At 34.9% G+C, this 17,348-nt stretch overlaps 1 protein-coding gene across 6 annotated transcripts in view; it reads left to right on the top strand.

Annotated features, from left to right (window-relative positions):
• Positions 1-16,030, top strand: part of LOC111518208 (ras-related protein Rab-37) — a 74,463-nt gene extending 58,433 nt beyond the window's left edge. For all 6 annotated transcript variants that reach the window (XM_023174591.2, XM_023174621.2, XM_023174617.2 and 3 more), the window contains 3 exons: positions 4,978-5,088; positions 8,324-8,465; positions 15,648-16,030. In XM_023174591.2, coding sequence (XP_023030359.2) covers positions 4,978-5,088; positions 8,324-8,465; positions 15,648-15,756 — 362 coding nt within the window. In that variant the 3' untranslated portion in view covers positions 15,757-16,030. The remainder of the gene's footprint in view (positions 1-4,977; positions 5,089-8,323; positions 8,466-15,647) is intronic.
• The last annotated feature ends 1,318 nt before the right edge of the window (positions 16,031-17,348 follow it).

Below are 17,348 nucleotides of genomic sequence, written 5' to 3'. Positions count from 1 at the left end.
TCACTTATGTAACCACTTCTTGCAATATAAATAACTCTAGAAATTATCGTAAAATTAAACTCCACTGCTTTTTAAACCTTAGTCCTATTACGAAGCAAACGTAAAACGACTCAGGCCACAGACCTTTACAACAGATAAATGCAAAAATTTTGACTTGACCCAAAGCTCAGATTTATTGAAACGTATTTAAAAAGTGTCTATAGCATGAAATATACTAGAAGATTCAATTAAAAACATGATAAAATATAGAATGTATGACTTGATTTATCAGTTCGGATAATAAATTGTTTCAGATACTTCAAATGTTTCTTTTTCAATATGGACTAATGACAGTGATGTTCAGACTCACTCATAACTTTGATCTCCAACTATTTGAATACTACTATTTGAATAACATTTCTTAAATTGCAATAACACGTATTTTTATCAACGCGCAAGATCTTTTTGCGATGCAATATGTATGAAAAAAAAACTGAAATGATTCTTTCCGAACACGTCCAAAAATGTGGCATGATTATATTTCAGTATCTCTGAGGTAAGAAAAGAAAGGACGAACATTTCTTCCACTATCTCTTGATTATTCATTCGAAACTGCGGTTGTAATCGATATATTGATATTTTTGAGATTGCTCCATTATTGAGGACTCTTTGTTTGAATACTGCGGTCGAGTTGTGGAAATAATGTATGCAAGAGTTCCAGCTCACATATCAAGTTCATGGACAGATTGTCTATATATGGTAGTCAGTGACATATAACTAACTCTAGACGACATACTGCCTAGGCTAAAACTATTGAATTAATTCGATGGTGCCGCAGTTGCAGACGAAACTTTGGTACTGAAGGTTCCATTCGGCCATGTCCTACTAGCCCAGATTTTGTTTTCTTCAATTCAATCCCCATTCACCTTTTTTCATATTCGAGCAAAACAGTCTAACCAATGCCAGTTTTCAACCCGAAATCAATCGGTCCATTGAACAATACAATTGAACAGCTCTTTGTTTGAAGCTGATTGACAATGTTCCATGATGAATTTCATTAGTTCGGACTTCCATTGTCTAATATTATATAAACTGATTTGAATACCCTAAAATATGGGTTCCAAACCTTTTTGCACCTGCGTTCCAATTGACTCTTTGAGCAATTTTGGCGTACCACCAAACCTAAATATTTTAATAAACGTATAATATTTACTTTTATAAAAGTGTTCAAAGGTTTTTTGAATTGAATTCCTGAGAAAAGTTCATATTTATTGGTTAGATATTTGTTTATTCATACCATGCCTATAATAAAGGATGAATAAAAAGATCGAGATGTTATTAATCAACAATTTCATTTATTACTTTTAGGTCTAAAAACATACAGATAAAAAATTAGAACAAACTCAGCAAAAAATTAATCATCATCTTTAGTGCAAAAGTTGTTGTTTGCCTGTGATTAAAATATCGACATTAACAGTAATAGAACTCAAATTTACTCTTTAGTCTTCTTCAACACTTATTCTGCTTCTATGTTATTTTTTTTTATACAAGAGTTCTGAAAATCCACTCTATCTACAATTAACTCATAACAAATGTCATCAAAAATAGCAGAGCTTGCCGGAAGTTCAAAGGGTACCCGGTTTTACATCCGATCCAGAAGTTAATTAAAGATTTCTCTTCAAAATAATCTTTCATGGAACTATTTTCTGTAATATCGTTAAAACCTTCTTTTAGTTCCAACTCATTTGGTGAGGTTCTGAAAAAGAATTTCAGATCCAGTCCACTTTCAAAGGCCTTCCAAGTGAACAATGATATCTGCAACCACATCTGGCATTCAAAAAATGATGATAGAGTGGAAAATGCAGATGAATTCTCCTCCTGTATTTGTGAACAATACAGAACCAACTTTCCTTGGAGGAGTTTATTTTGTCACTGGCTGTGAAGGCTGTTGTGTTTGGTCCCTGAAATCCCAAGTTCAGAGTGTTGAGTTTGTCAAAAATGTCGGATAGATAAACCAATCTTGACAACCATTCTTCATCAGCCAACAGTTTTTTCATGTCATGATTTTTTTCACTTAAAAACATAAAAACTTCTCATCTCAGTTCAAAGAACAGGTTCAAAATTTTTCCCAGAGATAACCACCTCACTTCTGTATCCAGGAGTGAAGTTTTGAAATTGCCACCCATTTCTTCACACATCAAGGAGAACATTCTTGTGTTTAGAGCCCTAGCCTTTATGAAGTTAATAACATTCACAGCATCTGATAGAACGGAGTTAAGATTATCCGGCATACTTTTAGCAGCTAAAGCTTCTCGATGAATGCATACAATGCATACAATGCATACAATGCATACTTTTGCACTCAGGAGCAACTTGCTTAATTTTTGCTGCTAGCCCTGCCAATCGACCTGGCCTAACCTAACCTAACAAAGCTTTTGCCCCATCTGTACACAAGCCAATACACTTGGACCAGCAAATGCCTACTTTGAGCACATATTCATCAACCACCTAAAAATGAGTTTCGCTGTGGTAGTTGATTCAAGTAGTTTGCAGAACAAAAACTCTTTTATCACCTCTTCATTACAATCAAATCGCACGAAAACAAGTAGCTGCGCCATGTTTGTAACATCGGTGCTTTCGTCCACTCGAAGTGCCAAATAAGTGCATTCTTGGAGTTTTGAAGACAACTGTTTAACAATATTATTATACATATTCAATATTATTAGACATATCGACAATTCGAGTCTTCACTGTGTTACTTGAGAGTGATATTTTTTGAATTTTTTTGGCTGCCTTTTCTCCTAACAAGTCTTGGACCATATCCACAGCGACCGGCAGTAAAATCAACTCACCGATTGTGAGAGGCTTTCCATCTTTTACAATTCTTAAACTAGGAAGGTATGACGCCTTAACCAACGAACCATTACAACAACATAAAAACATTGCACAATCACTACCAATATTGTGAGACGGGATAATGCAGGTGTGTGGTGTGGCGTACCACCAGTGGTACGCATACTAACGGTTGGGAACTTCTGCCCTAAAAGAAACGATACAAATGAAAAATTAAAATCAATAGCTGAAAATAAAAAAATTATTTTGAGCAAAAAAACCCTGAAATGAAATAGAACAATTGAACAATAAATAAAAAATAATTTATTTCAAGTTACTTCACGACGTTTCGATTGATAGTATCCCCAATCGTCTTCGAATGATGACTGGCCTTATTCCTCCGAGAGATGACTATTTATGGGTGTTTCACGTATAGTCAGTAGGCATACTTGAAGACTGGCTATAAATCAAATCATCTAAAAGAACTAAGCTGAAGACTACAACAATGATACTCTGACGGAATTCGATTTTCAATTATCGGAAATCATCGACTTTATGTTGATGATATACAATATCTTGCACTGACGAGTGGCCAAACAGCCCGAAACCGGTCTGCAAGTGTGTTCCAATAATTGAAAATCTATTGCGGCAGTTGTATCGCCAACAGCATATGCAGGAATAACTTCAGTGAAGAATCCTGCACTGACACCTGTCGGATATAATTCAACGCCCTTCATGGTATTAGCCAGGGGAGTCGTTGTTTTCTAATAGGTGTCAGTCCATTAACCTACTGTGTAGGGTGTTGAGACTGGCCTGAACGAATTGTTCTTTTAGATGATTTTATTTATGGGTGGACTGTTTGGCCATATGTTGCGTATCTCTACGCTAGCTTGGCTGAATACTTTGTTGGACAACAAGTATGCGGCTTCTTTGAATTTCCTACTGAACCAGTGTTCTTCCCTGTGTAAGATCTCAGTTTGGGACTACTCCATGGTATGTTGATGGGTCCAAACATGCTCTGCTATTTCTGATTTGCTGGTTTTCCTGAAAAATATTTCCTATGGAAAAAAGAGAATTTGTGCGAAACATGTATGAAGCAAGGAGGAACAATGTGTGAAGGTGACATGTTGATTGGAACCATGAGTACGTTTTGATACAAGAGAAAGGTGAAATTTGCCATAATTTCTCAACGAATCACGTTCTGCTCATCATTTCACTTAAGTACAAATAAACATTCTTAAGTAGTTAACAATTCATAAAATAATCCCGTTTTTTAAACCTGAAAAGAAACTGAAGATTGTCTTACTTGGAGACAAATGTCAAAAGATTGACATGTCTCATTTTTTCACACTCGATAGTCTAAGAGGTCTGTTCAAAAAATAAGGCGAATTTTCATGTTTCTTAAAAAATATTCATTTGTTTATCAATTTTCATTTTGTTTCATTCAAAGTAATCCTCCTCATATATAATAGTGCATCAGGAGTTCTTGCCACATGGTCGTACGTTCAATAATGGGTGTTATCTTGAAGTTATGCGCCGCTTGCTACAATGAATACCAAGAAAACTTTCGGTATTGTGGAAAAACAATTCATGGATTTTGCATCACAATAATGCACCTGCTCACTCGAGATTGTTTGTAATTTTTGGCCAAAAACAACACCGTAATCATGCATCGGCCACCGTATTCACCAGATTTAACCCCCTGCGACGTTTACTGTTCCAAATATTGAAGAAACTCATGAAAGGACGGCGACGATTGAGGAGATGAATACCGAATTGCTGAGAAAGCTCAAGGACATACCGCTTATGCATTATATCTGAGGGGGACTACTTTTTTTGAGAAAAATGAAAATTCATGAAACAGCGCATGAACATGCTTGAAAATGCAATTGTATTCAATTAATACTTTATTGGGAGATTGTCACTGAACAGTTTACTAAACCTCAACACGTGTTTAACTATACGATAGCTTCCTCAGGCGTGTATAAACTCGCTTGAGGAAGCTATGGTATAGTGAAACACGTGTTGCGGTTTTGTGCCTGTTCAGTGAACAACTGAAATACTTACTTCCATACGTTCTGGAGTTTCATTAAGTATTGTGCAATTGCAGTTAGCATCGCATATTGTAATATATGTTCTTAACAAAGGATTCCCAAATTTTTCCAGCACTGCTCCTGCTCTATGACGTGACCAATAAAACAAGCTTCGACAATATTCGAGCGTGGTTGGGGGAGATTCGAGAATACGCACAAGACGATGTCGTCATAATGCTTCTAGGTAAGTGGAAAATTAGAAATTAGTTTCTGATTCGGTTTGGAACTGCATCAACGGTGTTGTCAATGTATAATGAAGTTGTTTTGACAAACCACGAAGCGTAAAGCGGAACGGGGTTTGATTTCTGTCTGGAATTGGCAGGCTCTGATTCCACTAATTGGAAAGCTAAGTGGGACAGAGAATTAGAGATTTGGGTGCAACGGAAGATAATTAACTGTCAAGTGATTATAAAACCGAACTTGATAAGTTGATGTGGAACTTAAAAACGAGTCAGAAACCTGCCATTTTTGTTCGTGAATCTCCGGTTTTCTTATAAACCAAGTATGGTATCAAAAAAAACAAAATATAGTAATAATAACAGCCGTGTCTACGTGGTAGGAAATCTAAATGTAGAAAAGAGAACTGAAACTATCCATGTTTTTTACCACTTTTATTTGTAACTAACGTTACTGCAGTTTCGTCCTATAAGGACATTTTCAAACTTACATTAAACTAACGATGATTGATTACATTATATGTAGCACCCTTTTAGGTAATAATAGAGGTACTTGGCTTGATTGAGTACCTGAATTAACAATTCACAATGCGGATGAGCTAATTTGAAAACCGGTGAGTGAACTAAATCGATTTGGTCATTTAAGCGGTTGCACCCGCAATGCTCATGCTTGTGAATTTTCAAGGATTTTAAATAATTGAGTTCGTAACCCTTCCTTGTAAAGTACAAAATTTCCATATCGTTTAGATTCGGGAACTTGTGGTTGCATGCCAAGGAATGGTTTGAAAACGTCGAATCATTTTTTCCTAGTCTGAAGGACCTTTCATGTGCTGCAAACCGTTTTTGGAAATTTTGACCACATAGTCCCACATAAACACTATTACACTCCGGATACTTATAAACTCATAAGCTTATAAACACGAGATTTCTCCAACTTGTCCAGCCTATCTTTGGCATTGAAAAGGAAATCAGATTACCTGGCATGTGATCTGAATGCCACTTCCACATTGTTTTTTCTGAAGAAACCCGCAATTATCTCCGTTGTTTCCAAAATATGTCAGAGTTACCCATTTCTTGATTTCTGGTTGTTTGACTTGAGGGTATATTAATCTGTAAGTGAATTTACGGCTCTGTTTTCTGACTAACTTCTGGATAGTATCTGCGTTGAAACCATTATTATGACCTATCTGTGTAATTATATCAATTTCTCTAGCTAGATTGTTAGCAGACAAAGGCAGTGAGAATGCTCTGTGCAACATTGAATTGTAGGCTGCTAATTTTTAACTGTCTGGATGGAAAAAATCGTTTGGGATGGTGATATCTGTATAACTAGGTTTTCTGAAAACATTGAACTGAAATTTATTCTGATTGTGTGTAATGGTTAGCCCTAAGAAATTTATTTGTTTCTCTATCTCTGTTTCGAGTGTGAACTGAATGTTGCTATTGAGATTATTCATGAATGTCATGAATTGGTTCAGCTGTCGTGTGGTACCTCTGAAACAGGTGAGAATATCGTGTACATATCTGTACCAAAAATGATTTTTTTTACCCAGGTCGAAATTTACTATAGTGGTCTATAAGTTTGAAAATGTCCTTGTAGGACGAAACTGCAGTAACGTTAGTTACAAATAAAAGTGGTAAAAAACATATAAAGTCTTAATTCTCTTTTCTTCATAATAATAATAATAAACTTATTAATCCCAAGAAACATTACATGTTTATAGTGGAGACAATGAAACATACAAATTGACTAAAAACCATACTGAGAATAGTACAACAAAAAAAACAATAAAAATATGTAAATATAGGAATGTTGGCTTTCACGGTTGGCATTAATGTTTTCAATGGCTTCCCAAAATGTTGTTCCGTTGCAAACAATGGAAATATTGTTAAACTATGTTTGGATATAACGATGAAAACGAGTTTTTCAATAGTGTTCAAGTTTCCTTGAATATAGCAGTACTAAAATTCCAAGGTCGGTAGAATTTCTCAAGATGGTCAATTTGAAAAATAAGTTAAATGAAAATTCGACGAAAATTTGGCCAGATATTAGCAATTAAAAATTCGAAATGGCGGAAATGTCAAGTATTTTTCATTTCGCTAAAACCGCTGAAATTTTGCACGAATATATTTTAGTGTCTTTTAATCAAAACAAATGTTTGACAAAACCAATGTTTTTTTGCAAAATAGTGCGATTGGTCACAAATAATGGCTAACCAATGGGTTATCTCATGATTTCAAAATGGACTTGAAGAAGATATGGACTTTTATCAGAGTGTCAAGATTTTGAAGTCAATTTGAGCCGCTATTCATCCCCAATCCTGTGCCCTGCCCGGCTTTGAAAAAATTGCTTAAAAAACCTACCTATTCGCTGAAAACACCTATTTGCAAAGATTTCATGGCATAGTAGTGTTTTTTTGCCAGCTACAAGGATATGTTGGTGGTTAATTATCTTGAAGCATTCACATTCACAAATTTTAGTTTCCAGTAACAGAGTATATGTTTTTATTTTGTATAGTAATTATTTCGTTGAACCTTCACACCATCAGGCAGTTTTTTTGCTCCCCTCACTGAGCTCTTCCAAAGCAGTACTATACATAATATTTAGCTCTTAGAAATGTTAATATGAGAATTGACTCGTTATTGCTAGCTATCCAAAGAAACAGTACGCTACATACAGATATAGAGATTGTTATACTCAAAATCAATAATTAGTCGATGAAAAAAAAACAATTTTTGTAGCTATATAATAAATTTGAAATGGACAACTAGTTCCTTCAAAATCACCTTGTGCAGTTGAAATTTTGCACGGGCTGAACATTGCATTTTGAAAAAACTTCTATATTTTTGATATTTTGATAATTTCACGTTTGAATTTTTTAGAATTACCTTTCATGATCATTTTTCATCTCTATTGGATTGACGACAAAGTCAAATTTTGGATAAAGCTGTTTGTCAAATCTTATGATTCAAATAGGACTAGACCTGACTATACACCCTGTATAAATAGATGATCATTGTACCACGTAGTATCACAATGGGTTTTTTCGTTAACCAACTGATCCAAACGAACCAAAACCTTCAAAAGTCTAAACGAGCTAATGATTAACGAGGTCTTGTCTTTTAACATACGACTCCCAGTTTATTGAATACATTTGATATTTATATCCCATCGTTTTTGTTCTTCTCAGTTTTTTTTAATCGGCAGATAATTCTTTGAATATCTCATGAATATGTTTTTAGGAAATAAAGCGGATTGCGGCCACGACAGAACTGTGAGAAGAGAGGACGGGGAGAGGTTGGCGAGGGAATACAATGTGGCTTTCATGGAAACCTCGGCGAAAAGCGGACAAAACGTTGATTTGGCCTTTGTTGCGGTTGCAAGGTGAGTGTCAAAGAAATTGGATTGTTTTACAAAGTTTCTGGTCAGTATTCGTCAAGACAATGGCCTCAGAATTAGCTTTGAGAATATCGTCAATTGTGAAAATAAAATCAATATGGAAGTTATTTCGGGATGAATTGTTCCGTATTGGTATTGACAACACTGAAAAATATGTATACAGGGCGTATATTCAGTTGATCGCACTATTGCTGTCTCGAAAACGGTAAGACCTACAAGGTCAGTTGAATTGAACAAAGGTTTCCTATTTTGGGAAACTTGAATAATCTCTTTTCAAGAATATCAGTGATTGTTCTGCTAAAAATAACGGCCTGTATATTTTGTGATCTTAAAAATTAAGAAGTTACGCAAGTAACACAGGTCAGATCACTTGAATGAGTGAAAGTTTTTATTCAACCCGAAATACATCTACTGGGTTTATGTGGATAATTTTAATCTACTTGAAATATAAATTGACGCTATTTCCTTCAATTTTTACCAAATACAGTCAGATAATTTTGTGAGAAAGCGTTTTGGATTCATATTTCCCCTTTATCAAACAGATACTCTGGGAAACTTGTAGTTATTTTTTCTCCTCTGGAAGTTTTTCACACTTCGTTTGGGGATGGTGAAGTAGAAAGTCAAAAACTGACCTGTTTCGAAAATATTATTTTTTCAATATGTTTTAAAGTCTCTTCTCGAATAAATTGAATATGTTGAAATACATTTAGTAAATATTTTCTATGTGAATTGAAAATATGGATATTCAGAAAAGTTAAAACCTCAAATATTCTTGTGATAACTTGTGAAAAGGTGCTTTCTTTTCAAGATCACATTCGTGTCTATATCTGTAGAGTAGGGAGGGTGAGTGTAAGCCCACGCACTTAGGCCACATGTGACCCATTGTACATCCTCCCGAGGAGTTGTCCTCCTAGGTCATCGTCCATCCTGTCCTTTCCAGGAAGGTGGACAGGTCGCTGGGAGACATCTCCTTTATATCGGCAGGTGTAGGCCAAGACTCGCCGAACACACACTTTCTTATTGACGATAACTCTGGACACTCGCTCAGGACAAGCCTGACAGTTTCATCATTCTGTTCACACATCCTGCATAGAGGTGTGTCCACTAGCCCCATATTATGGAGGTGTTTCCTTAGTTGACAGTGGCCTACTGTTGAGCGTAGATTTTTCCTGGTCATTTCTTTGGCGCCAGCTTCCCAGGGTCGCTCAGAGTGATCCTGGCAAGATTGCATCCTTTGATTTCATCCCATCTCTCCAGGGATTGGGTGTAACGTTTGGCTAGTTCCGCAATTGTCAAAGTCATTAGGCCATAGGTGTCAAGGGTCCAAAAATTCTTAGTCTAGCCGCTTCCTTCCAGCCGTTTCCTTGGCTAAACAGTCGGCAATGCGATCAACTTTACTCCTGTCGTGCCCTTTAATCCACCTCAGGATAATGCTATCATCTACCGAGGCTTTGGCTGAATCTTGGTGGCACTCTAGTCCTAGCCCTGAGGTAATACGTTGTCTGTTCAAGGCTAATAGGGCTTGTCTGCTATTAGTGCAGATGTTTTTGCCAGAAATTCCTTTCATGGTTATTTCTTTTGGTGGCGATTGAGATACCAGCCAGTTATGTTTGAACCACAGTGGTATTTTTTCCCATTCCCCACATAATTCTTAGGCTTAGTGATCTGGAGTACACTCCACATCCTGAGCCTTCTTTGTTTTTTGAGCCGTCTGTATAAATGATCATTGCATTTGTAGCATCTGACTCTGTGCTCTCTTTTATTTGTATTTTGTAGGGTTTATTAAACACAAACCTGGGTTCAATTGCATCACTGGTTGCCTGCAGCAGAAGTTGCGCAGTGAGCGCTATAGGCTCAGCCTCAATTGACCCATTCCTATTTCGAGGTTTACATTAGCCGTGCGCAATCGTAACATAGACATTAACGCAACCTCCTTAACGTACAGGTCCAGAGGGGTCAGGCTTGTAATTAATTCAATTGCCGCGGTTGGTGTTGTTCTTATGGCTCCTGTGATGTTTAAACAAGCCAATCGCTGAGTTTGATATAATTTTTGGATGGCCGTTGCTTGTAGAACTTTCAGTCCCCATGCAATTGCTCCATACGTTAACATAGGTCTTATTATTGCAGTGTAGATCCAGGTGACCACACGGAGTGAAAGACCCCATGCGTGTCCCACTGTCTTTCGACATTATTCATAAGTCATTCATAAGTCATTATTCATAAGTCTTTGCTCTACTCTGTAGGTGAGAGTTCCATGTTAGCTTTCTGTCGAGGATAGTACGAAGGTATTTCACCTCTTCAAGTTCAGTTTGGTTTTGAAGATTTCGCAAGGTTTCAAGCCCGATAAACTTCTTTTCCTGATTAAAAGGACCATCTCAGTCATCTTGGGATTGATCGACAGTGAGTGTTCCTTTCACCATGTTTCTATTAATTTGAGCCCATCCTGCGTTCTATCGCACAGTGTGTTCACAAATTTGCCGGTCTACATGATAACTATGTCATCTGCATATGCAATTGTGTAGTATTCATTATTGTTGGTGTGATCAATCAGAGAATATGTTGAGATGAATTTAGTAAATATTTTCTATGTGAATTGAAAATATGGATAATCAGAAGATTCAAAACTTCGAATATTCAATGGGTTTTTTGGCTATAAAAACTTGTGGAAAGGTAGCTACTTTCTTCTGAAGACCACATTCTGTGGACATTGATGCTTATCAGACATGTATTTTAACTAAGGCAAAATGCCATTTTTCTCAATATATATTTACTCCTCCAACTACTTACTACTACACACTCCAAGGTTGATAGACCATGGTACATTTTTCTCCATCTAGTGAAGATATAATCATCGGAACTGAAATAGGCGCTCTCCCATGGTTGCTGGGTAGTAAACTACGCTCACCAACCAGGAGACGCTGCAGCTGGTTACGGCTTACCCGATCCTTTCAGGTAAGCTGCTTCAGGTTACCTAACCCCTTACGGTAATCTGTCACCTGTTACCTGATCCTCTCAGGTAACATGCTATATGTTACCCGATCCTTTCGAGTTACTTGAACTTCTCAGGTAACCTAGAACTATCCTGTAGCCACCCAAGCTGGAATGTGGAGCTCTGAAATCGTACCTATGGACTATTTTATTTAGCTCCAACGGCATACTGAAGATATTAGAGATATTGAGAAAATCAAGCTGCAAGGTGGATGAATCGTCGTTTGAGCATGATTGTTTGCTGACCTACCCAGGTGGAGATTGTTTCCTCTCCTGATGCAGATTCTGATTTCACTGCATTTGGTTCAAGACAAGACAGGTTTATATAATATTGTGTTCTTAAGGAGGCGATGAATTGCTTTACTTAGTTTGCTTTACTTGAAACTCTCCTGAGTTTCAAGAGGATCAATAGTTGGAACTGAGAAGCTGTTACTCGTGATCCGATGATACAGGAAGGACAGTTGGAGTCATTTGGACGACGTCCTTCTCTGTGAACTGAGTATGATATAAAGATGCTTGAACTTCTCCGTGTTGGGTAAGAACCTGTAATATAGAGATTGGTATTCAATTATGTTTTAGATAAAAAATGTGTCCTGGAAAAAAGTAATGTTAATTTTTGGGCTATAGAGAATAAAACAGTTCAGCAACCATGCAAAGAAGATTTACTTCACGATGTTTTGCCCGAAAATACCTCCTGAATCGACCGGTTTGTCGGCAAATTTTTGCCTTGGGCAAAAAATTACCACATAAGATACTACCATTATTATCATCTATTCGAAAGCTGTATATTTTCTGCATATCACCATTCCTACAATTTATTTCTCAATTCTAATAATTTTCACCTCCATGTAACTTCATTGAAAAGCTTTATGCTAACAACCTTTTGGAAATATTCATTTGGAGTCTATTCATATATTGATGATCACTTTCACGAGTTTTTATCAAACTCTACAAAAGCCTATTCATACCGAAGGCATCAAACACGTTTCACCATCAATATCAGGATTATCGATAGTCAGTCATTGTGTGTCTAGTATGGGGTATATAATAATTTGCCAAAGCCAGTATACCTTTTGTTCTTTTTAATTTTCGTTTGTTGTATGCATATCCAATCACGCTTCGTTTTCCATCATGAACACTCGATTTGATTCGAAAATGCTTCACGAAATTATTTTCAGAAGCTAGTAATAGCTTTTTATTATATGAGTGTTGAAAGTAAGGTTTTATTTTGTGAGTGAAAAAGTTTCACGAACAAAATAAAACTTAATTTTAACACAAATATCATTCAAAGTTTTTTGTACAACTGTCCTGTTTTCATAATGAAATAGATGAATTTATTATTTCTATAAAAACACATTTTGACATTTGAATTGAAGGGGTTATATTTTTAGAAGTGATTAATTTTTGGGAAAGAAAGTTTTTGGCTTTCTACTACTCCATCTTGATACAAAAAAAGGATGAGGGAATCTTCCAAAAATTCCTAATATTGTTTACTGGAAGGAGGATATTGAGGGTGGAAATTTTTCAAATTGACACCCAGTAAGTATATCCCTTTCAATCAAAAAGTCTACTCCAATAATAATTTCTGCTTTGACTGAGATGCGAAATAATGAAAAATATTCTTGTGATTTTCATTACTCACTCAACAATATTGACATTTTGGTTACTCCTGAAAATATCTGAGAAATTATGAAAAACAGTTTTCATAAATGTAATTTTCAGTCCATATTCAAAATTTCAGCTATATAAAATGATTTTATTTTTTAAAATGAAAGTTAGGTATACCCTAAAAAAACAATTTTTATTGAAATAACACATCAACGTATTGAAATGATAATTGCGATCTTCTGGTTAGGGTTTTGATTGGAGGAGATTGCCTAATGAAATGGCTTATTTCATTATCTCTGTCTCTTTCAATGCGTCTTTCGCAAATATTCGTCATACCAAATTCATTGATTCTCAAATTTTTTAGCACGAAATATAACCTAAAGAACATTTTTAGGTATTCGGCCATCAACATTTATTAAAATATCCATCTCAGATTATTTCCTCCAATGCATAAAAATGGTAAAATAGTTGAAGGCTAGGGAAAGATTTACATCTATTATTTTCTTCTAAGTGATGATATGATAAAGAAATTGAAAACTATACCGCCACAACAGAATTTTAAAACTATGAAACGCTTTTTCTGGACAGAGACAAAATGGATACCATAAAAGTCTCAGTCATGGATTTGAAATATTTGTGTCATTTATAACATTGATTGAATTTGATCCTCTCTACCATGCATTCAACTAAGAATATTTCAGAAAACAATCCTTACGAATACGTCTCAACCTAAAAATTTACTCAAAAAAGCATCCATTTTTTCAAACTCGAAACTTTTTTATATTTGAGCGATACCAATAGGGCAACCAATTCTTCCATCTATTGTGAAATGAGGAAGTTTTTCAACAAGATAGACAAGTGCGTCAGTTCCTATATAATAACTGACTCTCCGGGTCGATGCATTGAAAAGAGAAGTTATGGAGGATGGCCTCCAAAATCCCCTGATTTGACCCCTCTGGACCTTTTCTATGACAATGATCGAAATAAAAAGTATACGAGAAGCAGTCAACGATAGATAAATTACGAAAAGAAATTACCAATTGCTATAATTTATTACCAAAATGTAATGGAGGAAATAAAAGTTTTGTGTTACATTTGATATTTGTTTATCTCATCTCCCATGTTCCTTCTATAACTGGGCATTTTGAATTAAAACTTTTTGTACCAGTTGTGCAAATTGAGATCATTAATATGCGGCTGATCGTCTGAATGGAGTGAGAAAATCATATTTTTTTTACATTTAGATTCAATAAACCTATTCAGGCAGCCTATTCATCCAGAGAAACATTTTCTCACAATTATTTCAGAAGTTTTATATACTTTTTTCTGACTTTCACCAGTGAATATCATAACCATATCATCAGCTTAACACACCATTTGACAGTAATAGTTATTTATGTATCAAGGGAATTAGGAGGGCCTTAATTACCGATGGCAAAGTTTGCCTCCTGAGGGCCTCTGGCCCGAGGGACAGCAATTGCCTGAGGTTATTAAGGCTCATTAATTCCCGTGGTACATAGATAATTTTATTTCTGACCGATTTCAATAAAATTTTGTTCATTTTTGAAACGGAAAAATGTACCAATTCATTACCTTCCCGGTATATTTGAATCAGGTACCGTTGATTATAGTAGAGTTTTCTTGTTGCTAGGTTGTTGCTATGTTACTTGTTTATAAACAGAACTTTGTTATCAAGCTGTGTTTGCGGTGAAAACGTGTTTTCTACCCCAAATATAATGGAGGATATTTTGAAAAAAGCTGAACAAGCAAGAGAATCATTAATTCCATCGAAAAGTGAAGCCGTATACCAAAAAGAATACAAGATATATCTGGACTGGCTGACACGGAAAAATGTTATGCCAAAAGATGTCACTGAAACTGTATTTCTGGCATAGAGGGAATTATAAAATCTATAATGTCCCAAGGGAGTTATGACCCTCTTTATTGATAGCGTAACTATGACGATATAAGCTTATAATATCCCGGTCAGAAATAAAATGTATTAATCTACGTTATTGCGTTTATGTAAGCAAGAAAAAGGATCGGACCAAGTACTGTTCCTTGAGGTATATCCACATTGATTTGTAATGTTGCACTGAGTTAGCTGCCAATTTTAACAATTTCTGTTCGTTCTTTTAAATAATTCTGAATTAGTTCCAAAGCATGGCATCCAATATCATAATTACACAATTTTTCGTCTAGAGTTTTATGAGGCACAGTATCAAAAACTTTTGCCATAAATACAGCAAGACATTTATTCCACGAAGTCGAGCACGGTATTTTCAGTTTTTGATTAGTTTATGAACCCAAGTTGTTGTGGAGTTATTATATGATGTTCACTGAAGAAATCTATTGGTCAATTTCTGATAGATTTTTCGAATAGTTTTGCAAAATTATTGATGAGACAGAAATTGCTAATTACATTTATCATTTTGATTGATTTAAAAACTGGACTTAATTTACTGACTTCACAGTATTGAAAGAGTTATTCACGGTGGCTTGTTTTAATTGGAATGTACTGTATGTATTGACTAATTGATAATGATACATTTAACAATTATTTTTTTGCAGAGAACTGAAACACCGACAAAACGGCCAAAAAGACGCCAATACCTTCAACGTGCAGGACTACGTCAGACAACAAACGGAAAAACCTCAATGTCCGCCTTGTTACACTTAGACCGCCAACATGATAATAAAAATGAATTAGTTATTTCCAATACTGATGATATATTGCCTACTAGAGCAGTTTGTGTCTTAAATATCTTGTTTATTTTTTAAAAGAATTCATTATTTATTCATGCATATCTATTAAACATATTGCAATATATTGATAACAAACAATTTGAGGCTTACAGTAATATCAGAAGTAAGTGATTTATTGAATTATGAATACACTGATCCGTCACGTGATGAAAATTAATTACATGATTAAAATTATACAATTTTCACAATGAATTTTATTTAAGACGAATTTGGCTACACGGTACATCAAACTATTCTGCAATGCCTTCTATTTAACAATAGGTAAGTATTAAAGTCAATTAGATAAATGGTAAATTCTGGTAAACAGATAGATATTGAAAAAACGATTTTAATACAATAACACAGGTGAGAACAGGTCATTTATAATTATGTTTATTATTGACATATTATGAAATTTTCCCTGTTCTGCCAGAATCAGTCTAATTGAGTCTGACATAAAATGCCAATAATGAACATGTTCATAAATAACCTGTTTTGCCATAATTGTTTATTCACCTAATTAGGTTTCGGCATGAAATTCCAAAAATTGACATATTTATTAATTTTTTGTTTTCCTAAAAGTAATATTGTATTGTAATTATTTTTTCAAAATCTAGCTGTCAATCAATTATCTAATTAATTTTTGGCATAAAATGCAAATAAATACCATAATAATGAATTATCTGTTTTCCAGAAATATTCACCTGTCAAATTAGGTTCTTGCATGGAATGCCAATAATTGACATATTTATAAATTACCTGTTCTCTTAGAAGTAATATTGTATTTTTTTTAATTTCCTGTTTTGCCAGAATGTATCATTTATCTAATCAGGTTTTGGCATGATATCCAAATGATTAACATATTCATAAATTACCTGTTTTTCTAGAAGTAATATTGTATTGTAATTGTGTTTTCAAAATTTACCTGTTTTGCTAAAATTAATTAACTATCTAATTACGTTTTGGCATAGAATGTCAATAATTAACATATTTATAAATTACCTGTTCTCTTAGAAGTAATATTGTATTTTTTTTTTCAAAATGTTCCCGTTTTGCCAGACTGTATCATTTATCTAATGTGGTTTTGACATAATATGCAAATAATTACCATATTCATGAATTACCTGTTTTTCTAGAAGTATGTTTTTTTCAAAATTTTCCTGTTTTGCCAGAATGTATCATTTATCTAAGCAGGTTTTGACATGATATCCAAATAATTAACATATTCATAAATTACCTGTTTTTCTAGAAGTAACATTGTATTGTGATTGTTTCTTCAAAATTCACCTGTTTTGCTGAAATTATTTAATTATCTAATTACGTTTTGGCATATAATGCAAATAATTAACATATTCATCAAGTATAGCATCAGGACCTGCTTCAGATCTGGAAACACTATCCGTAGCAGCCTCACGAAACCCAGGCCGCCAAATGCTGACTGCGATTCCAAGAATTGCATTTACCGGATACCCTGCGAGTGCGGAGAATCATACATCGGTGAAACTAAGAGGCCATTGAAAATTCGCA

Source organism: Leptinotarsa decemlineata, unplaced genomic scaffold, assembly GCF_025532065.1.
Source record: "Leptinotarsa decemlineata unplaced genomic scaffold, Ldec_3_MD MMD2_tig00001064_RagTag_RagTag, whole genome shotgun sequence".
NCBI classification, from domain to species: domain Eukaryota; kingdom Metazoa; phylum Arthropoda; class Insecta; order Coleoptera; family Chrysomelidae; genus Leptinotarsa; species Leptinotarsa decemlineata.
This window is presented reverse-complemented; position numbering and strand designations above follow the sequence as displayed.